This window comes from Poromitra crassiceps (assembly GCF_964638095.1).
Source record: "Poromitra crassiceps genome assembly, chromosome: 27".
Classification (NCBI taxonomy): Eukaryota; Metazoa; Chordata; class Actinopteri; order Beryciformes; family Melamphaidae; genus Poromitra; species Poromitra crassiceps.
In genome coordinates, this window is record NC_139650.1 from 3492035 (window position 1) to 3515143 (window position 23109).

Consider the following 23109-nt stretch of genomic DNA (forward strand, 5'->3'; position numbering starts at 1 on the left):
CTCTTGTGTATATGAGCTATCATTATAACAAGTATTGTGCCAGAACCCCTTTGCTACTTGCAAGTTGTCTGAGAAGATTGTAATTCAGATCTACTACATTTACTCCATATCTGATTGCTAAATGTCATAAATAAATCTTGAGTAAACAAAACATTGATCTTTTTTTTCCATTCAAGTCCTTTTGCCTGTGAAAAGAGACGTACCGCTCACACAAATGCATATCAGCATATATGGATACAGATATCAGGACTTGGATGATTCCTGCCTTTCACAGTGAAATTTACGAAATGGTGTTTTCTGTCTCGAAGCCTGGCTCCACATCACCTCACCCTCGCAGATTGCTTTCCATAAAAGCCAGCGTCTTCTTCCAGGAGTCTTCCTGAGCGGCGGCGTGGGGCACCAGGTGACCTCCCCAGAGAGTAATGACTACAAGGACGACAAGACAGGCGGGCATGAGAAACTACACACACGCTGTTTTCATGGGAGGTCTTCTCACAGTTAAAATGTTGATCTGAGAATGCAGTGCTGGGAAGAAGAGGTGTACGTTTCTTAGGCTTGACCGCCCACAGGGAGGCTCTTGCGTGGGGTGAGTAAGGCGGCTCGATCAGGTGACCGGCGCCCGGGTACGACAGGCGGGTGAACAGCTGGCCTTTCCCTACAGCCTCCAGTCTCTCCTCGATCTGATGAGCAACACACAGGCCGTCAAGAGCAGCAACATTTTGTGAAACCAGGACAAGTCAAATGCTGGGCTGAACTACAAATCAGTGTCAAATATAATGTTCTACCCAGTTTGGTGATAAAAGTGTGGTTTGCTTTGAATATTTAACCAGCAATACTACCATCAGTGCTTTCAATGCCGGGTGAAAAAGGAAAGTGAAACCTGGTTAGTCTACCTCGTTGGCGTTCTCTATAGTTGCACAGCTCAGGTCGTCTTCGCCCGCAACGTACATTACCGGGCAGGAAAGATTCTCCAGCTGCAAAAAACACGCAAGGTCATCCTGGAGTACAACTTATTTCATTGATATCAAATTGCAATATTCATTTGCATGGGAATTGTGTGTGTGTATTAGACCTTTTCACTTCCCACCCAATTCACCCATTTTGTGTCTAAAAGGCAGGAAGTAACACAGGTGCAAGAAAGACATTAACGAGGGCCCCGGCACTGGATCACCTAAATCAGGCATGTCCTAAGTCCGGCCCGAGAGCCAATTGTGGCCCTTGGCTTGTCTCTAAAAAATATATTATATGTGGCCCTCCACACAGTATTGGTTAATCAAGCAAGTTCAGCGTTTTTTCCATTCACCTAAAGGCTGAAATATACTTCTGCGTCCGCCTCGATTTGGAGCCTTGCCGGCGGCAGCTGGTCCCATATACTCGAATGTCAGCTTGACAAGGGGTCGCAGGGGAGTCCCCAGCAAAATGAGTCAATTGTGTGATTTCACTAGGATTTCAATGACTAGAAGTTAGCAGCCCAAGGAGAGAATGTAGTGCATACTTGTTAATAGCTTTCACTCTCCCCATCTATATTATATTAAGTTGCGCTGTCCGCGTCAGCTGCGTCGAGTCACATTTTCGAGGAGCTGCACGCAGGATGTGCCGGCAGGCTCGCCGACCACGGCGCACCCCTCGGCGCATTCGGCGAGGGGTTTGACGTGGAAGTATATCAAGGCCTTTATGATGACATCACTATCATACAGTTTGTAGGCAAGCACCAAGTAGGAACAACGCAGGCGGATCTAATGTTTTCAGATGGCAAACAAAATCCTTAAGAGTACAATTATATTGTATGTGATTTTTTTTAAATAACCCATTTGATGTGAAAAGCAGCTGGGCCCCAGGTATTTTCACATGATCTAATCTGGCCCCCATTCAAAAAAGTTTAGACACCCCTGACCTAAATGGATCGGAAGTTGGAAACCCTCATTAATGTCTTGCTTGCACCTGTGTCACTTACTGCCTCTTAATGAAACTCACCGGTAGCGAGCACACTCAAAAAAGATCAAAACTCACTCGGGTGCAGGGTAAGCAAAGAGTTAAGAAGTGAGAAAAATGCCAGCACGCCAAATGTCCTTTCACAGGTTTTAGTGGCCCGTTCCTTTATCGTAAAATAACTGGGATGTGGAGGCTAAATGACGCCACATGGACATTTCAAAAGGTAAACCACAAACTTACTTTTGCAGGAAATCCTACTTTTGACAAAGAACTTCTTACCAGACTGTGGGTGTAAAAAGGACCCGCCTCTGACCATAGCATTACAGTGAATACAATTTGAACAAGGACAATTCCCATTAGGTAGATTAGATTAAAAATGTAAGGGGCGTGTGTAGCAGTCAGCTCTGACTAATACATCCCTCAGGTTTCTAGCTTGTTTATGAGCAAACATACAGGAGGCTTAACAAATACATGGCCCACTTGGGGGTAATGATTTAATGGTATTTAATGGTAAAATACAAGTTTTTATGTCCTGGGAAACAGGAGAAAAGGTTGTGGCACAACCCATTAAAATGAATTAAAATTATGAACAAAGGAAATTGTCGGTACCAAAGGTCCTGTCTCTTTAAGATTCTAATGCTCTGGAGGCTATTGTCCAGATATTTGCTATTGTAACCCTTTGCCCTGAAATGGCCTGGAAGCGCCCAGGCTCACACATTATTTAAGCACAAGACAGAACCCTACGCCCCCTACTGTTTTTTTAGTGGACCTTTGTAAATGAATCCTCAACAGGAACTACTTCAGATTTGAAAACGCATACTAGAGTATTTACAATGTCAGGGTGTCAGCATGGGGAGTCCCTGCTCGCCCAACTATGCTAATCAAATTATATTCCCTGTAATGCTATGATCAGAGGCGGGTCCTTTTTACACCCACACTCTGGTAAGAAGTTCTTTATCAAAATTAGGATTTCCTGCTAAACTAAGTTTGTGGTTTACCTTTTGAAATGACCATGTTATGTGGGTAAAACCACGGCCACGGGGGAGCTAAAAGTTCGTATTTCTGAACCTAAAAGTAATATTAGAAACAAAGCTGAGAAGTCGTCTGTAGCCAGACACTTTAATTCAGTTGGGCATGATGTGTGTTCTCTCAGATTCCAGGGTATCGAAGCTGTTGGTCCCTTAAAGAGGGGGGGGGGGGGGGGGGGTGACAGAGACAGGGCTTTATTGCAGAGAGAGGCCTTCTGGATTCATGCCCTGCAAACAGAATACCCTAAAGGCCTCAATGAGGAGCTATAATTAAGTTGTTTTCTATAAAACTTTTTTTTTTTTTTTTTTCTATTCTACAATTTTTCTACTTATATATTCCCAATTTATCTATTTATGACCCTATCTGTTGTACTGGGAACAATAGGACCCCTTTACCCTATTTACTACAAGTATGGTTGACCAACCTCTCTTACAGAAATTAGGCTTCCGGTCCTTGGTTGGCACTAGAGCCTATTCTGAGTTTGGGGATTTGGGTTTTTTAAATAGCTTTATTGAAAATTATTCAGGTACAAGTTATGCAGTCAATATATCAAAACAATACAGTTTTTCTTTTCCTTCTTTCTTTTTTAAACATAATACATCAATCAATTCAACATATAAAATAAATAACAAGAGCCAACAGGTGCCAGGTTTGTGGATTTGGAGGTTCTTGACATAGAGCCTTATTTTGAAGTACTTCTGTCTTGGGTGCTACATTTATATAGCTGTTTAATGTAACATGTTATGACTTGTGTTAATTGCAAATGTATTGCTTTTCTAACTATGTTGCTTTACAACTAGATCCTTGCTTCTACTGATGCTGCATCTTGTGTTGGTGTAAAATGTTTTTTTTTTTTTTTTCAATAATTGAATGTACTTCCGGCTTGATTGTATATAGTCATAATTTTTGCCTGACACAGCTCAACGCTGAGGAAGGCCTTTGGCTGAAACGTTGCTGCTGCCCAGATTGAGGAGATATTAAAACGTGTGAAAGGACATTTGGCGTGTTGGCATTTGTCTCACTACTTCCTGCCTCTTAGACACAAAATGGGTGAATTGGGTGGGAAGTGAAAGAGGCGAATCGTGGGGGGCAGAGGCTGTTAGGTCCATCACATTACCTTAGCCTTGTTCTCGTAGGTGTAGTTAGCAGGCGAGGAGATGTCTTTGAAACTGACATAGCCCTGTTCATCAAAGCTCCAATATTTCTTGGTCCTGAAAGCAACAACAACAACAACACACAGAAACTGATCATGTTTTTGAGTCATCATGTCTTTCAAAAATCAAAAGTCTTAAAAATAGTTGAAAATACCCTCAGAAATACACATTTACCATTTGGGATTGAGCTGAACAGTGTCGGTTAAGAGATTGCAAACTGATAGCCCTAGGTTATATTCCAGACAAGTAAGCACAATTTTTCGGCTCACTCCATTAGATCATTAGACCAACTTAATTATTATTCTGTTGGATAGTTAGGCTAGTTATGCCTTGTTTAAATATGCTGTCCACTTCATCAATAGGAATGAGGCTTCAATGCGAGCTGACTCCCTTGCTAGGAAGCTGAGTAACAACAACTACTTTGATTTCTGGAAAGAGGTGAGAGTTTTAAACAACTGTAAAATTGCTGAACTCTGGCGACAGCATTATTATAATTTGTTTAACTGTATTAGAAGTGACTCTTTTGTGACAGAAGATGTTTATGCCAATGAGAACTTTTTAAACATGCCAGTCGTAAGGTCGTTCCCCTTCTTGCTCTATGTCTTTCTGGGTTTTTGGCATTTTACCAGACTCCATGATAGCGGTTTTACTTGTACCGGTTATCAAAGATAAAGCTGGTAAAATCAACAGCAAAGATAACTATAGACCGATTGCCCTAGCCAGCATACTCTCAAAAGTGCTAGAGAGAATCTTACTGGTCAGAATTGAATTGTATATTGTTACCACTGATAATCAGTTTGGTTTTAAATGTAAACATGGGACAGACATGTGTATATTTGCTTTAAAAGAAATAACCAAATACAGAAGCCAAAACTCAACGATGTTTTTGTGCTTTATAGATGCCTCTAAGGCTTTTGACAGAGTTCATCATAACAAACTGTGTAATAAATTGTCCCAAAGAGGGATTCCCAAGTTTATTATTCGAATCCTAGCATTTTGGTATGTACATCAGTCTATGCAAATAAGATGGGGTAACTCGGTGTCTGCCCATTTTAGTGTGGGTAATGGCATCCATCAAGGCGGCATTCTTTCTCCTGTGTATATGGATGACTTGTCCGTTCAACTCAATGCGTGTACAACTGTGTTGTCGGAGACACTGTTTTTAATCATCTTATGTATGCGGATGACTTGGTTGTGTTCTCTCCGTATAGTGCTGGCCTACAACAGCTACTTAAGATGTGCTCCCAGTGCGGTATAGAATGTGACATCAAATACAACGGCAAGAAGAGTTAACATTATGATTGTGCGTTGTAAAGAAGATCGAAAGTCAGTTTTCCCTGATTTTTATTTGAGTAACAATGTTCTTGAAGTGTGTACTGAGATTAAATACTTAGGCCATTGTATTACAGATGATTTGTCTGATGATAACGATATTCATAGACAGCGTTGTAAACTACCGTAAATTCCGCACTATAAGCCGCACCGGAGTATAAGCCGCACCTGCAAAGTTGACTGTTTTTTACATATATAAGCCGCACCGGACTATAAGCCGCGGATGTTTTAATGGTATTTTTTTTTTTTTTTTTTTGTGTTTTAATGTTTAATTACCATATGTAAGGGTTCATGCACAGAGGGGATTGTCGGGAAAGAGATGGCTGTTTGAGGAAGCTCCCATTTATTAACATTTCAACAAAACAACATAACACAACACCACCTGTGTTTCTTTTTTACAGTGCACACAGTGTCATACAGTGTGGTGAAAAGAGGGCAAGAGAGGAAATTAAAACAGAAGTGGATTTATAGTTAGAAAGAGTGCTAAAGAAGAGAGAATTCCGTTTTTTTTTTTTTTTTTCCCTGAAAAAATCCATAGATAAGCCGCACCGTTATATAAGCCGCAGGGGCCAAAAAAGGCCAAAAAACGGGAAAAAAGCCGCGGCTTATAGTCCGGAATTTACGGTATATGCACAGGCAAACGTGTTTATTCGCAAATTTCATATGTGTACTTCAGATGTCAAAGCCTCAGTGTTCAGAGCGTACTGTACGCCGCTGTATACTGCTCACCTGTGGAGCAGCTACAGGAAAAGCAGCTTGCAAAGACTAAACGTGGCCTATAATGATGCACTATGACTGTTGTTGCGTGTCCCTAGATGGCACAGTGCCAGCCAGCTGTTTGTCAGTGTAGGTATACCTACATTTAAAGCACTTTTAACAAACCTCATGTACAGATTTATGTGTCGTCTAAATGACTCGATGAACAGTGTTATTGTGTAATCCTGTCAAAAGTAGCACCAGGTTCAACTCAACCATGTGGCAACATTGGCGAAAGAGCCTCTATGTATGACTGTAATCTTGATATCAAGGTCTATTGTTTTTATATTTTTTCTATGTTTTGTATTGTATTGTATAGTGTTATGTTCTCCTATGGACCTTCCTAAGTGTCTGGAATAAAGTTGAATTGAATAAGTGAATTGATTAGCACCTGTGTTTACCCTGCCTTTTCGACACAAAATGGCCCCCGTGAAAAGGGTCTATCCAGCTCGGTCTTGACTGCTCCAGCTCAAATTTATTCCCTCATGCCACGTTGCCTTGTATGTTCTTGTCTGTGCTTGGGTCTTGTTGTTTATTTTAAATGTTGTTTATTTTAAATGCTGCCATTTTGACCAGGTCTTGCTCGAAAAAGAGATCATTGATCTCGAGTGACTACCTGGTAAAATAAAGATTGAAATAGCTCAATTTCCTGCAAAACCAAACCAAACCAAAAACATATTACATTTTAAAATGATCAACAGGACTAAAGTTTTAAATAGTACTTTTAATTAAAAATAAATGTTTTACTCACTCAGGCCCTGGTGAAATAAACTTCTCCCTGCGATGAAAAAAGGCAGCCATTTCAAGAAAAATTCAGAATGTAATGTAATGAATGTATCAGAAACAAGCTAAGACAAACATTCTGGTTCCTGTAAAGTGACACTTTTTTTTTTTTTTTTTTTTCCGATTTTTTATCATTATTTTTATCAAACATTTTATCCCCCATTAGTGCTCATTTGATTTCTCAATCCTGGTTGCTACTCCATCCTCTGCCGATCTGGGGAGAGCCGAGACTGGCTCCATGCTTCCTCCGAGACATGGGCAGTCAGTCAGCCGCTTCTTTTCACCTGACAGAGGAAGCTTCACCGGTAGGACATAGCACGTGGGAGGTTCACGCTATTCCAACCAGTTCCCCTCCCTCTGAACAGGCGCCCTTAACGACCAGAGGAGGAACCACACTAGCAACCAGGATATTGCATGTTTTTGTGAAGGGGGTTCGGTTCCTATATGAAGGAAACCCCCGGGAGGCACGGGGAGAACATGCAAACTCCACACAGAAAGGCCCTTTTGCCGACCCCACCCGGGCGGTGGGCACTCGAGGACATGTGGACGGGCACGCATTCCTTCAGCGCTCACCTCGTCCCCAGGTGGGAATCAAACCCACGACCTTCGAGCTGTGAGGCGATAGTGCTTACCACTGCACCACCATACCTCCCTATATACACATTTGTTAAACTCCTTGATATTCCATGCTTTCACAATTCCATGATATTCGATACATTTTGTGATTGTAGTGCTACTTTTGTAATGCTACAGTATTGTCTCCTAGCATTGGCATGTGTCAACTAATCATGTGACATTACAAGCAGTTTCACTTGCCTGGATCCATCCCTATCAATTACTTGTTGTTTGCCAAACATAATTTTTGAATGATCAGTTCTAAGCCTGACACAGCTGTCTTTAGGGCTGCTTTCCTGAAACAGCTGGCAAATCAGCAAACCGCAAAGTATAGTTTGAATCATGTTAGAAGTACATACAGTAAACACAGGCTAGACAACTCAAGTGCCTCTTTAGAAGAAACCTGTTGATTCCCTGAAACACATTCACAGTCATGTGGTTAATGAGTGAAGAGAAAAACAAGCAACTAACTAGAGACAATCTTGGGATGACACCAGCCGTGACGCCTGCGTCCTACCCCCCTACTTCGCACCCCCTTGCTCGGACCACACCCATTTTCAAACTCAGCCTTCATTGTGATCTGAACTACACACCTGTAAAGCTTCGTGACTGCGGGCGCCCGGGTAGTGCAGCGGGTAGATTCCCTGCCTGCCAACATGAAGGTCGCAGGTTCGAGCCCCTGTGTTACCTCTGGCTTGGTCAGGCGTCCATACAGGGCGGTTCGGGGCGCCTGTTCACGGGGGAGGGGAATTGGGGGGGAAATAGCTTGACCGTTGCACGCGCTACGTCCTGCCGGTGAAACCCCTCGCTGTCAGGTCAAAAGAAGTGACTGGCGACTTGCACATGTAACGGAGGAAGCATGTGCTACAACTCTCCCCAGATCGGCAGAGGGGGTGGAGCAACGACTGGGACAACTTGGCAGGGGGAATTGGCAAAGTACAATTGGGGAGAATTTCACACAGACAGACAGAGAGACAGTAGTTCTACAATAGCAGTCTCCAGGACCACATTTTGCCACACAGTGAAAACACGAAGTTGGATCCAAGCAATCAATTCACAGGGATGTATTAATAATAAAAAATACTAGAGGTAGCATCTTTAATTTCCATCGGTAATTACCTTTCAGACGTGCCATCAGTATCTCCGACCTTGTAGACATTTCCCACTGGACCATTGACACAAATCACACAGGTTGGCTACAAAGAAAAACATACATTGTGAATGTCAGTTAAGTTAAGTTAAGATATCCTTTATTTATCCCCAATGGGGAAATTCATCCTCTGCATTTGACCCATCCTCTACTAGGAACCTTCCTAGAACTAGGAGCAGTGGGCAGCCGCAGTGCAGCGCCCGGGGACCAACTCCAGTTCTATTGCCAGTGCCTTGGTCAGGGGCACTGACAGGAGTATTAACCCTAACATACATGTCTTTGATGGTGGGAGGAAACCGGAGCACCCGGAGAAAACCCACACAAACACGGGGAGAACATGCCAACTCCACACAAAAAGGACCGGGGACGGACCGGGGTTCGAACCCAGGTCCTTCTTACTGTGAGGCAACAGCGCTAACCACTGAGCCGCCATGCCGTTTGCTATGATCAAACCTAATGACTTTCATTTCACAATATCACTTGACTATATCAGGCATCCAGTACATTCATCTTTAGACCTGCTCATTCCAAATTAAAACGTGCAATTTTACAATGCGTGTCGCGATCAAGGTCCAGAAAGCAGTTGACTTACTTTGACTACCTGCGTGGCAATTCGGAGAGACAGGTAGACTCCATGGGAGAGACCTATGAGCCCAATTCTGTCCGCACAGACCTGAGGATGGTCTTGAAGTAGGTGGAACGCTGACTGTCCTCACAGAACAAAATGAGATATTTTGAATGAGCGGCAAGATGATTTAGTAGAATGCGAGTTTGTTTTAAACAAAAGTGAGACGTGTTCATGCTGCAAAAAGAAAGAAACGGGAGCAGGACAAAGTAAAAATGGCACCCCTTTTACCTTGAAGTAGTCGTCGCCGACGTTGATGCGCTCGTGTGAGCCGGGTAAGTCTTTGTGTCCGAAGTAGGCAAGGGAAAGACTGGCGAAGCCTCTGGATGCAAACAGGGCGGAGCGGTACTCTGGTAGTCCTCCACCCATCCCCCACAGGTCCAGCATGGCGGGGAACGGACCCGGGCCTGCAGGCCAGCACAGAGCAACACAGCCAGTTAACATCTCCACCTATCAGTGACCATCTTCCAATTAAATCGTGTCTTTTTTGTAGGTCAATGAATAACTTCACACCGGTGGGTAAGAATAGCGTCCCCACAATTCCATTCTGGCGAATCTCTATTCTCCTGACGCCTGGTGCCATGTACCAGCGCTCCACAGTCAGGGCAGCCAGCTCTCCGCCCTGCCCCTCTCTGAAGCTCTCGCTGGGGCACACGTGGCCCTCCAGTAAGGACACCTGCACCACGTACGGAGTCTCAACGTTCTTTTTCCTCAGCCTGTTGATGACAACTGATTTCAAATGGATCTACAGTAGGTAACAGTATACATAATGTCCAACTGTACTGATTAGTGTGTAGCTACAAGTTGTCTTACAAGAGGGACGGGAGCAAGAAAAGCAGCATCAATGACATGACATGACACACACACACACACACACACACACACACACACACACACACACACACACACAGCATAAAAACAAGAAAGGTCAGTTGAAGTCCTTCAAGTCGATAAAGTCCATACGAACAAGCAGTCCAAGCAAGACATTTCTCCCAGAGAGATCAGATCTGAACACAGTCTGTCAGTATGCATGTTTATTACCTACCTCAGTCATGTCTAAAGTCTCAATTGCGGCCCGCGGACCGACTTTAAGCGGCCCTCGGCTTGTCTCTCAAAATATACAGTACTATATGTGGCCCTCCACACAGTATTGGTGAATCAAGCAAGTTCACATTGCGTTTTTTGTGTTCACCTATGATGACAGCACTGTCATACAGTTTGTAGACAAGCACCAAGGAGGAAGTACGCATGCAGAACAAATATTTTCAAATCTTCAGAGTACAATTGTATTGTATGTGACTTTTTTTTAAATAACCCTATTTTCACGTTATCTAATCTGGCCCCCATTCAAAAAAGTTTGGACACCTCTGACATACCTCAAACCCTCTCTTGACCCTGGAGCAGGCTGCAGTGCCCAGAACAGACCCATTGGCTCACAGCCTACATATGAGCCCCCAACCGAATGATCCAGGGACACTATTGTGGGGACAAAGAGACAGAAGGACAAGACACACAACCTGAAACACAAGATTAACGCCTGCTTAAAATTCCACTCCGCTAATGAGTAGAATACATGTTAAATTAGTAATCGTTAATTTACAAACATGATTAAATGGCAACTGCACCCAACGAACACTCCATTAAACTGCAGGTACTGTATATAAATGTGTAGGATATCAGTCATGTGTAAAGTCCTACCATTAAAGTGTACGGTATATAAAAGTTTTTCTTTTTGTTAGAGATTCACACTTGCTCTCTCTAGTGGCTCAAATCTCCCTTTAGTATTTAGATTATATATTTGTTGGTCAAATGTCAGAGATGTGAGAGACTTTTGACGAATTACCTTTGTCAATTGTTGGTAATAAAATAGCAATACCATGACATGTAATCCATTACTCCCTAACAGTGAAAATACTACAGCCATTACATGTAATCCATTACATGTAATCCATTATTCCCTAACAGTGAATATACTAGTGTGACTCACAGTCGACAACACCGCTCTGGTTCGTGCTGTAGTGGGAGAAGGCCTCCCACAGGTCTCCATCCTCGCAGTGCATCCGTGCGCACGCCGTGACCGGCCAGCAGGGGGGCAGCGAGCGTGCGCTGATGCTGATCTGATCATCTATCAGGGCGCGAGCAGGTGAGGCTGTGAGCAGTGGGCCCGGCCTGCAGCTGCTCCGCAACCGCACCGCACCTGAGAGCGGAAGAGAAGCATACTGGTGATGTTAAGCTCTTTAAACCATTATAGATTTTTAGTGCATTTCAAATGTAGCATCAGATTTGATGTGAAGTATCAGAAGACATACAGATCCAAGAGAGGAATTGTTCAATGATCTAAACATTTAATAAAATGTTTGTGTTTCTGTAATATATTTTACTCTGCTTTCCTGTGCTGACCAGGCCGTTGATATGGTAATTTTGAAAACGCTGCTAATACTATACACTTTTAGTCACTGAGATGCTGCAGGCTAAGTGTGATGTACCATGCCTTCAGAGAAGATTACAACCCCCTTGACATTTCTCTGCATTTTGTGGTGTTGCACCCTGAATTCAAAATGGATTTAAAGTACTAGGCTCGCCCGCCCTGCAGCTCGTCCGCTGTGCCTGCAGCTTGGCTGCTGAGTGGCCTCGCCTCACTCACTGATGACATCACAAATTGCTCGAGTGACCATCACTGATGACATCATCGAGTGTTCGAGTGACATCACTGATGATGTCATAGACATTGTGACATCCGAGCACTCGATGGGCTCGCCTGCTCTATTGGCATGCACAGAGCACAATTATTTCAATTTTGATTCTTGCAACATTAAAAAAAAAGTTGGAGCAGTAAAGCATTTAGCACTTTGTAATGTTGCCATTCCTTTTCACAACACTTGAAAGATGTTTAGGGACTGAAGACATCAAGTGATGACACATTTCAGGTGTAATTTATGTCCCGTTCTTCCTGCAAACAGATGCTGAGTAGCCTACGGGGGTCTGGGTTGTCACATTTTGCGTTTCAAAATGTGCCACACATTCTATTGACAGGCCAGTCCAGCTGTGGAATGTGTGCAGAATGTGCTTTTGCATTGTCTTGTTGAAATATGCATGGAGGCCCCTTGAGCAAGGCCCTTAACCCCAATTGCTCCCGTGGAGCTGCTCAGTGGCCAGCAGATGAGACTGTGGTTGTACTGGTCAGCGCAGGTATGAATGTGTGTGAATGTGAACAGGGCACTCCTGAAAAAGAGAGCATTGCTCTCATTGAGACTCCCCCTGTATAAATAAAGGTAAAACAAATTGTGCATGTGTGTGTGTGTGTGTGTGTGTGTGTGTGTGTGTGTGTGTGTGTGTGTGTGTGTGTGTGTGTGTGTGTGTGTGTGTGTTCACAGGAATTACAGTGTGCCTGTAGTGTTGTGTGTTGTTACATCCTCAGACTTTAAACCACTTCAGTTTAGAAAAGTAATTGGGATTTACTTCACTCCTGCAACATCAAAGGTTATGAGCTAATTCACTAACTATAAATATGCCTATTATTTCAGGTGTTCCAACCATTACATCAAAACAGCAGCTTCATAAAAGTTTCACTTAATCCGTCAGAAAAACAACCAGAATTCTTACCCATTGAGTGGCGTAAACATGCCAAATTCCTATACATGTTGTTGACGCCTGGTATCATTTCCGTAGTCCTGTCACACCACCACTATCAGACCACCCTAAAGAAAAATCAGGTGTCAAGAGTTAAACTTTTATAAAGTTAGAATTGATCCAAAGGTGGAACTGCACACCATGTATGCCTGGCAAGATTTGTCTAGTTGCAGCTCTGTTAGAAATTAACTTTAAGGCTTGCAAGCTTCACTGCCCAGCAGTAGCGCCAGGAGACAGGCAGAAAAGACAGAAGTGCAGCGCGCAGACCTAACCTCTACTGCGAAGAAAGCAGGCTACAGATTGAATCGCCTTACCTGAACGCAGATTTCTGAAATTTGGCCTGAAGGCAAGGTTGAATAACGCAGAACTGGCCGTGGGTAGTGTAATCACAAACTTTTCTATACGAGTCTCCGCCCTCGACATGGCCATGGTCCATGCCATATGGGACAGTAGCATAAATTCCCGGGAACGGTCATTTTTGGTCAAGATAGAACAGGATAGAATGGCTAGAACGCATAATATTGAACTTGGGGTGTTTTACTTTGAAAATCAACTGAACTGTGTCAACTTACATTTGCTATCCGGGTCAATTGTTAAAGATCTTGCACATTCCGGTACAGCAGGTGGCGCTATGCACATTCTAGCTGGTCGATCGATATACACCATAGAAATCCAGGGAAGATGAATCGGTGCGAACTTGCGATACTCGCTTGTTTTGGTGTAGGCTGCTGCTGACAACAATAAACTACTGCAGGGAAGCGCTGCTCGAACCCTGGTTTATTCCACGAGTTACTTTCTCTCAGTTTTTACTGCCTCGATGTTTGGATGTGACCACAAGGAAACAGTCTACGGCGGACTTCCGTATTGTTGTCAGGGAACTTTGATGATGTTACCCCCGCCGCCGCTTTAATCAATGTAAAGACATGGTTTTTTATTTTCTTTCTGCTGAATCGGGGTTGTCACAGCGAGCTTTAGATAATGGTCTTCCACCAGATCGCCCCCGGCTGTTGTAATGTAACGTAATCAGACAATTCTGTGTAGCTATGATTAGCCATCCTCAAACAGTGGACAGCTACTAGCTAACCGCTAGGTTAGCTCTTAGCGTGTTCCGAGCGTTCTATGTTAGACATAACGGTGCTAATAATGGAAGCCTACGCTAACGTTACATACGTACATGATGTTACAGTGAGAAGGGCCAGAGTCCGCTCCTTTCAAGTATCCCGTGCTAACGCTACGTCGCTCAACTAGATACATAAAGATATTCTTTTCAGTTGTATTAACACATTATTTAAACGTCCCACGTGGAACATTTATTTATAATAAAGCTCTCATCATCATTATATTTGCGTAAGTGGGCGGGCGGTGTCACGATTTGGGGGCAGTGGCTAGTCACGATTTGTGACATGGCATCATCAGTGACAGTGATGTCATCAATGACGTCACTTGAGCAATGATGTTAAAATTGCCGCGGTGTCTGTTATGATTTGTGACATCAATGATGCATGCTGCCATTATGACATGTCTGTCTGCTTAACTAAGTTCTTGCGCCAAAAGACTAAACTGAAGAAATGAAATGGTATGTTTATGCCTTTTCATTAAATGTGCTTCTGTTTTATGTTTCAGATACTGAAGGCAGACACACTTCACATTGGAGGGGCCAGCTCGTAAGTGCAGAGGCCAGCTGTTAACATCCTTCTTTGGGCCAGTGTAAAGTGTAAAGCAGTCTACAATGGCCAGTCACTTCCGTAGCTACATCTGGGACCCAGTCCTTATTGTGTCTCAGATTGTGCTAATGCAGTGCATCTACTACAGCTTCTTGGGTCTGTGGTTGGCTGGAGTGGACAGCCTTGTACAAACTCATCGGTCACTGGACCAGATCTTCAGCTATGAAGTAAGTCATATACGCTATCTGTGTAATATCCATTCTTTGTGCCAAGTTTGTACACCAGCTTAAAAAAGCAATATCACACAAGAAGGAGTGCTGTTTTACTGTAATATCGTCTCGGGCTGTGATTCGGTCTTACGAGGCCACAGGCTGAGTGGCCGCAAGGTCAACTTGGCCAAACCTGATTGGCAGCTAGGTAAACTTGCTGCCTGCAGTTTCCTGACTGCAAGCTAGCTAAGCTAATGTTAGCTACTTTGAGGTTAGCACAGACGATTTCAGCTTACGTTCATAATTAAGGCTAATCATATCATCCCTGGGTGCAAAGTAACTCTGTTTGAACGCAACCTAATCAAGGTAATGTTAAGAACAGCTGTGAAGCGGAGTGATATACTGTATATACGCAGTGCACCACCCGTGATGACGTTATACTGAAATATCAGCACGGCTGGAGTTCTTGTCCAATCAAATTGCTCGGCCGGAACTAACTGTTGCCTAATGGTGCTTCAATCTTTGCTCTACATTTGCAGAACCTTGGATTTGCAACAGTGCAGGGCAGGCTGTCAATGATGGCATTCATTTTGAACTCTCTTACCTGGTAAGAAAACGGTGTTTTTGTCATTTCTCCTTTTCACTTTGCTCTCTGCATGATCACCTTGTCTAAAAGCTAAATTAAGCCGTTTTCCCACATGCGCTTTGTACCGCTAAATGACCGGAACGTGGTCTAATGCCTTCATGTGGGAAAGTCGTTGTGGCAGTATAAGCGCGAGTCCAGTCATTTTCCGCGACACTGGTCCTTCAATCATGGGCGAGGTGTACACACGTTGCTTAACGTTCACTTCCAGCTTGCATCATCTAATTATTCGCGCACATCAAAGCAAACTACTTCCACATTTCGCTTTGTGCATTTCGTCGCTGTGCAATGAAAGCCACTTATCTCCAAATCGCCAACTTTTCAGGAAATGAAAAAAAACCCGTGCTCTTAAAATACTGAACACCACGTTGTCATATTTGACACATGTCTTCATTGTAGACAGTTTATCGCTGAATGTGTCATTACATTATTAATATCTTACCTGAATAAGCTCAAATGCTGTTACAGGATTATCACACCGAGTCTGGAGCACTTTCTGCTGGCCAGGCAGCAGTGTGTGGGAGCCTGCCTTTTAGAGCGCGAGCACGAGCCGCTGTGCTCCAGGCAGCGGGGACGCGCGGGCGGAGCGCTTCACTCTGCCAAGCCGGGGAGAGTGGCTCTGTCATGGGGTTGAGCAGTCCCGGAGTAACGTGACATTATTCTTGTCAGAAACAACTTCGATTTGCATACTTTAAATGAGTTTGCAGCCCAAGGACAACCCGAAAACACCTTATTGATCTAAACCCGACCCCCCAAATAAGCTCCCCCCGCCCCCCAACATACAGGCAATTTTGCTGCTAGATTCCCACATGCGAACGTGAAGGTGTGAAGGGAAATTCAGAGAAATGTCCGATATTGACTTACAGGTAATTTTCCGGTACGCATGTGGGAAAACGGCTTTAGTGTGGTTCCACGTTCCAGCACGGGCGATAATGTTGCTATCTGTGTCGTTGTTCCATCAGCGCGCTCGGTCTGTGGTTCTTCGTCCGTCGGGGGAAGCAGTGCCTGGACTTCACCGTCACCGTGCATTTCTTCCACATGATCGGCTGCTGGATCTACAATGCTCATCTTCCAGCTTCCCTGGCCTGGTGGCTCGTCAACGTCGCCTGCATGGCTTTGATGGCCGTCATCGGAGAGTACCTGTGCATGCGGACTGAACTCAGGGCCATTCCAGTCAATAGTGGACCGAAGTCGAACCTTTGACTTGCCACGGTGCCACACTGACCCCCCGTTTAAAACTCTTTGGACGGTTAACCTCTGCGGAATGAGGTCAGAGGTCAGAGGTCAGGAGCGTTCTCACTACTGACAAAGGACAGGGAAAGAAAGGCAAGCTGCAATAATGGAGATGTTGGATTGACAGTGTGCACCTCTTCAAGTGATACAACGGATGAACTGAACTATTTATTCGTATTGCCCATCAGTCACTGGACAATGATGACTCCATAGCCTATTTCAGTTGACATCTTTCTGTGGACCTGAATGATCATAGATATAATTGCTTCTTGACTATTCAGCTTAAAGCTACACTAGGCAACATTTAATGGTTTTATTATGTGTAAAAAATACGCCTGTCTCATCAGAGCTAGACCTCCCAGACTGTCCCATTCCCCTATCTGAGACTCTGTAGATCAGGCATGTCCAAAGTCCGGCCCTGGGGCCAATTGCGGCCCGCGGACTGATTTTAAGTGGCCCTCGTCTGGTCTCTCAAAATATACTATATGTGGCTGCTCCACACAGTATTGGTTAATCAAGCAAGTTCAATTAGCATTTTTTCCCTTCACCTAAATCATGTTTTCCGATGTAAACAAAATCTTTCGAGTACATTTGTATGTGATTTTTTTTATTTTACTTGATTCATAACCCATATGATGTGAGAAGCACCCATGGCCCCCCGGCATCTAATCTGGCCCCCATTCAAAAAGGTTTGCACACCCCTGCTGTAGATTCACCATATTTGACCAAATTAATTTCTACTGTCGGGTATGTTCACCCCCCCCCCCCTTCCCGCCCCACACACACACAGGAAGTGACAAATCTAAAAATACAAGCTGTCCCCTAAACGGCAGAGTGAGCGCTCCATCCAGAGAAAGCTGTGCTCAGTAGACATTTTTGCCACTCTTGTCCCATCGCGCCACAGTCGGGCAGATTGGAAAACAGTTTACAGTCATGTTTCAGTCAGTTTACAGTTTACGGACGTCTGTCTCATCACCAGATGTCTTCTGGGTATTGAAGTTCAGATATTTCAAACGGTTTCATTTGGAGCCGCCCACATGTAGGGTCTCTTTTTTCTTATCTGCATCTGAAAGTTGAATGTTAGGTGACAAATTGTGGTGTTTAGTGTTCAAACAGCTGTACTAATAGATATACATCATTGTGTAAACCTGAATGTAAGAGGTTTCTGTTTTATATTCTCAGTATATAATGGGGTCAGAAGTATAAAAACAAGCTTATTTTTGCATTTGTGGAGAGAGTTTGAATATTGCAATCTCATAAGCATCTGTGCATTGTGCATCATACCTTGACGTATTATGCAGACTAGGTGGCCACTCTGGGGATTTCTGTCCGTCAGCCACCAGCTGTATTCTGACAGGAGGATGTGTCTGTGTTTCTAGCACGGTTTATGGAGACGTGACTTGTCAAGTTGTCTAGAATCATTTACAGCATTGATGGTTTGTTTGTGGAACAATTCGGGCGGGCTGACTCATTCTGTCACGGCTCGAAGACGTTTTCCAAGTTGTCCTCCTGGAATGTTACAGCTCATATGATGCTCATGAAACCTCTTGTAACTTTGAAAATATGGACTATGCAGTGACTTGGTTTTCTGGGCTATTAGCAGTTTACGTCGAGTGGGCTGATATTTACAAGTTGCTTTGGACTCGGACAACTTTTTGGAGCCACCGTCGGGAGCGTAGTGGAGGGTAAACACAAGTGAATGCAGCTTACCCACCTCTTTGAAATGAGGGAGCGTTTACTCGCCTATTTTCAGATCAACTGTATCAATCAATGGTCAATGGGGAGGGGGGGGGGGGTGGGTGGTTAAACTACTCACTGTGGGTGGTTTACCCACCTGTATTTACCACTACACCCCTGGCCAGCATCACCTATTATCTGAGTGTGCTCTTTAACATGAATTTAAATTATAACGCATCTGTTAAGCAGTTTTTATTATGTGTTTAATAAATACAGAGAACTCAGTGATGGACTGCTTTGACTCCTTGACCTCCTTGACTATATTATACTCTGCCTCATTCCGTGTGCAGAGTTGTTGCAAGTCAGTGTTACATAATTCACTCCACTGATTTGAAACCTCCATCCCGGTTTGACTGACCATTTAGTCAGGCTTAGCTGAGCTAAGTTAGCTCACAAAGATGGCATGCAGACTCCTCTCCCCAGAGGGGTTTTCAGAGTCCACTTCAACTGGCTGATTATAACTCCGCTCACCTGTGGGCTCCTCCACTCTGGAGCTCTCCATGGCGCTGAACCTGCGTTGAGGCATTTTGCCTACGAATAATTAGCCATTGTTGCCCAATTAGTTGGCCCTAATTACCTGATTAAAAAAAAATCTGGCTCCGTTAGGGGTTCTCTTTACACCATGGGGGGTGTAAAATGCCATAGCTGTGGCTGAGCACAATTCTGCTCACACAGACACACTTCGCACTCTTATTATAGGATATTAAAGTCAGGGTTCCTACGGGGCCTTGAAATCCTTGGACGTTTGTGAATTTGAGAAAAATCAAGGCGTTGAACGTTTTTGAAAATAGACATTAATAGACATGGTTCATTCAAAGTACTTGGATGTATATATTTTGTGCAAGAATAGAAATTGAAGTTATTTGATTATTATTACTTTTTTATTTAACTTAACGTATCGTGTTACGTGTAGCCTACCACACTGCACGGTTGAGAAGTGTTCACACATTCAAGCCTCTCTCTCTCTTCTTAATTGTGAGCTTCTGTAAAGCCTGCTCATTCTCATTATAACAGTTCTCTTCTCCTTGATCCGTGTCTCAATGCCATGCTGGGTCCTTGAATGTGATGTTGATGAAGGTGTGGGAACCCTGTAGGCGTTCGAAGTTTTCCGGCTGCATACCATCCTGGACGTACAGTGCAAGTACCCGTGTGCATATGTCATCGTAACACTAAAACACTTCCAGTGTAGCTCGATTAAAACAAGTATACATCCCCAGTGTCAGGCAGGGTGAAGAATAATTGGCAATCATAATCAAACTGTCAAGACACGTGTCTAATGAGGGGCTCACGCCACAAACGTGCGAGTTCTTCTCCCCTGGGCGCTGATCCCTCACGTTATCCCAGCATTGTCTCTCTGCTAAGTGGCCAGGGGGAAAGGAACAGATGGGAGCGCGCTAACGAGTTGAAAAATACTCAGCGCCGTTCTCATTATCAACACTTTGCTACAGGGGAAGACTAAAAACAGCAGCCCTGTTGTGAATGAGTTGCGACGCAGAGGACCTAGCTACTGCCGCTCTCTGACCCATTTCTGTTGGAAGACTATCCCACTACTCTGTGTATCTAGGCTAAGGCTATCATAATTATTTCCATCAAAGGCATGTAGTCTACGCAAACAGGCAATGGATATTTTAAACTTTGTGCTTTATTATTACAAACACATTATTACTGTGCGATACATACAATGCTTTATACAGACTCGTGTAAATAGTGCGCTTTGCTATTGGTAAACTGTAGACCACATTAGTATTGACGTTATTTTTACATTCAGAAGTTCTTTCAGTGATTGAACCATCATTTTGTAATCATTCCCTGTGATATAATGCTTATTATGATACGCTTAATGCAGTCGTTTTCATGCTTTCTTCAACAGCATACGAAGGGAAAAGGGTCCTCTGTAGGAATTAAACCGTACATATTGCTCATGCTTTGTGAGAGGACACAACAACTTACGACTGTTTTCTTCTGACGCTCGCCACCGGGACACGCATTGGATGACATTATGACCACTTGTGAAACATGACAAAATGATAAACCACCAGTGCAAACATGCTGCTTGGGAAAGCTAAATGAATCTGGATAAGAAAGAATGCTATCGTAGCGAGGAGCTAGCCTAACGTCATGCACAGATCAATACTACTGTATTGTAGCAAGGTCAAATCAATAGAAGATCCATTGTCTCAAGTACTGTTTCACAAAAATAATCATGCATTTGTGATGAATGAGATTACTGTAAAGACCCAGGCCCACAGAGTCTTTCAACATTATGACAAAGCCTATGCAGATCATCAGTCATTCAGAAAAATATGCAATTCGTGACGACATTTCGAAAAGAAAAGAAAAGGTCACTCTCACAAGTAATACTATTGCTTACTTATTTCAGTTAAAGTTGCCCTCAATTCTATGTGATTTTACTTTATTTATCGCAGCACAGTAATCAATTCATATTTTTGCAAGTCAGATTACCTAATAGTAAGCTCATATGAATAAAAGACTACTACAATTCATGGTATCCCACATGGGTTATTGGCTGAATATGTTGCCAAATGAACCGGTGATGAGACCAATCATTATTGCTACAGTCTCTATAGCTCCCATGAGCTGCTGTCTGCCCACCAGTGTTGGGCAAGTTACTTTAAAAATGTAATATACTACATATTACTAGTTACTTTCATTTGAAAGTAATAAGTTACTTTACAATATTACTTTCTGTGTAGAGTAACTCGTTACTTATTACACTACTTTTGCATTACTTTTACCAAAACAACAGCAGCAGCAGAATGACATCGCTGCCCCAGAACCATCCCGAATTTTTTTTTCCAACCGCCTTGAAGTCAGTGTAAACAATCCAAAATTCTAAATTTTATTCTTTTCCTTTGTTATTGTCATCTGTAGTGGTTATTTGCATAAAAACACACAATTTGATTAGGAAATTATTGTATGTTTTTTTAAATATGTGCTTTGATTTAATCAAATGTAACTCAATTTGTAACTTGAGTTACTTGACAAAGTAACTGGTATAATATTACTGAAATCCTATAAGTAATAAGTTATATTACTGAGTTACTGCTAAAAGTAATATATTACATGTAATAAGTTACTTTTGTAATGAGTTACCCCCAACACTGCTGCCCACATAGTTCTCTGTTTCTTCTCTCTGCCGCTGTTGAAGCAGATCATTGGGGCTACTGTTGGAAGTTAGCAGTCGTGTTTGGTTTGGTTTGCTAGCACTATAATGAATTCATATCTAATTTTACAATGATTACATTAATAGGTACATCTTTAATTAAAATGCTATTTTAATATTCCAGCAATTGTATGGTTATTTTCTAAACAATTACTATTTGTGTGACATTTTTGCCCTTATAGTTTTTGCTATTGTGTATTATTTTTTACTTGATGTGAGAATAAAGCTATTCAGTATAAGTGATATTAGATTTTGTATTAAATACTGTATAGTATGATAATTCAGAGTTTTCAGACCTTCCCATGTAATCTGTGTGTGTGTGTGTATAGGACACATTGAGTTCTTGTAGCACTACTGTACTGTGAATGTGTGTATTTGGAATGTACTTACCAAGGCATGGGGTGAAGAGTGAAGCTCTGAGAGTGTGAGAGAGAGAGGGTCTGGAGAGCTGAAGGTGTGACGTGTGTGTGTCAGAGGGTCTGGAGAGCTGAAGGTGTGATGTGTGTGTGTCAGATGTCTTTTTTGGTGTCTTTATAGCAGCCGTGCTGAGTCGGGGACAGAGGGTCAAGTTTGATACAACTGGCTTGATTGTCACTTACACAAACATTCCCACAATTTGAAATAGCTTAAAGGGGCATTTCACCCATAGTACCTCCCAGACGTATTGTTACCTTTGGCGTAATTAATTCTCGCAGATACATTTTTGTTTTCGTATGCGGTCTTTAGGTTGTTCGATAATGATGCTGTTTCTACATGAATTATTTTCCTGACAGGATCATACTACTGTCACCTACATCATTTCATTTAGTGATTCATTCATTAAATGGCAAACTCAAACTTATTGACTCTTAATAACTCAAGTGGCGTGAGTTTCTTTAAGTGTTTATAGTTTTGCGCTAAGTGTGAGCTGAGATACGTAATAAGCGGCTATCATTTTTCAGTGAACTGCCCCTTTGAAAGTTTTTTCATAGTGTGATAATTGCATTACGATGGCTAGGCTGTGTTTCTACAAACTCGCTGGCGATTAACATCTGTGGCTTGGTGCGAACATACACTGTAGCTCTTAACTAACCATTGTGATACCATAACATGGCATGTTGCTATTGTAACCCAGAGAGTCTGACTGTAGAATTTGTGCTGATCAGACTTGTATTTGAAATCCCTAGAATAGATGGAGAGTTTATTTAAGTCTGCCTCGACTGATAAACTGGCAGAAATCTTATTTTGTCAAGCACTCCATTAGCTCGTATGCATAAGGAAAGATCGAGCTGAAGTAGCTGAGGATTTCAAACATTATTAGAAAATATCTATTGGCTTGCCACAGACATCTATGGCTCTGGGTTTAAATAATCTTTGCTAAAATATTCTGCCTAATTAAATCCTTGGCTTTAAGTTGCAACTGGGCTCAGGAAGACCCCCACCACCACCCCCAC

At 42.9% G+C, this 23109-nt stretch overlaps 2 protein-coding genes across 2 annotated transcripts; one reads left to right on the forward strand and one right to left on the reverse strand.

Moving 5' to 3' along the window:
• Positions 1-288: 288 nt before the first annotated feature.
• Positions 289-13080, reverse strand: LOC310798996 (acyl-coenzyme A thioesterase 1-like). The gene is made up of 12 exons (XM_083661564.1): positions 12980-13080; positions 11364-11573; positions 10753-10852; positions 9890-10092; positions 9608-9783; positions 9344-9457; positions 8721-8797; positions 6955-6981; positions 4079-4172; positions 894-974; positions 545-680; positions 289-426 (listed from the first exon to the last, which is right to left on the reverse strand). The coding sequence occupies exons 1-12, from the start codon at positions 13035-13037 to the stop codon at positions 326-328; spliced, it is 1377 nt and encodes a 458-aa protein (XP_083517690.1). The 5' UTR covers positions 13038-13080; the 3' UTR covers positions 289-325.
• A 614-nt stretch (positions 13081-13694) lies between these two features.
• Positions 13695-18522, forward strand: sys1 (SYS1 golgi trafficking protein). The gene is made up of 4 exons (XM_083661786.1): positions 13695-13921; positions 14630-14897; positions 15419-15486; positions 16485-18522. Exons 2-4 carry the CDS (start codon positions 14736-14738, stop codon positions 16723-16725), a joined length of 471 nt encoding a protein of 156 aa, XP_083517912.1. The 5' UTR covers positions 13695-13921; positions 14630-14735; the 3' UTR covers positions 16726-18522.
• Positions 18523-23109: the final 4587 nt, after the last annotated feature.

What these genes read in the sequence shown, in the direction of transcription:
- LOC310798996 (XM_083661564.1), bottom strand. Translation starts at nt 13,037, where the DNA reads ATGATACCAGGCGTCAACAACATGTATAGGAATTTGGCATGTTTACGC. An exon ending in TCGGCGACGACTACTTCAAG is followed by an intron (nt 9,458 to 9,607) that starts GTAAAAGGGGTG and finishes CTGTGAGGACAG; the next exon opens with TCAGCGTTCCACCTACTTCA. An exon ending in GGCGGTCAAGCCTAAGAAAC is followed by an intron (nt 427 to 544) that starts GTACACCTCTTC and finishes TCGTCCTTGTAG; the next exon opens with TCATTACTCTCTGGGGAGGT.
- sys1 (XM_083661786.1), top strand. Translation starts at nt 14,736, where the DNA reads ATGGCCAGTCACTTCCGTAGCTACATCTGGGACCCAGTCCTTATTGTG. An exon ending in ACCAGATCTTCAGCTATGAA is followed by an intron (nt 14,898 to 15,418) that starts GTAAGTCATATA and finishes CTACATTTGCAG; the next exon opens with AACCTTGGATTTGCAACAGT. An exon ending in ATTTTGAACTCTCTTACCTG is followed by an intron (nt 15,487 to 16,484) that starts GTAAGAAAACGG and finishes TTGTTCCATCAG; the next exon opens with CGCGCTCGGTCTGTGGTTCT.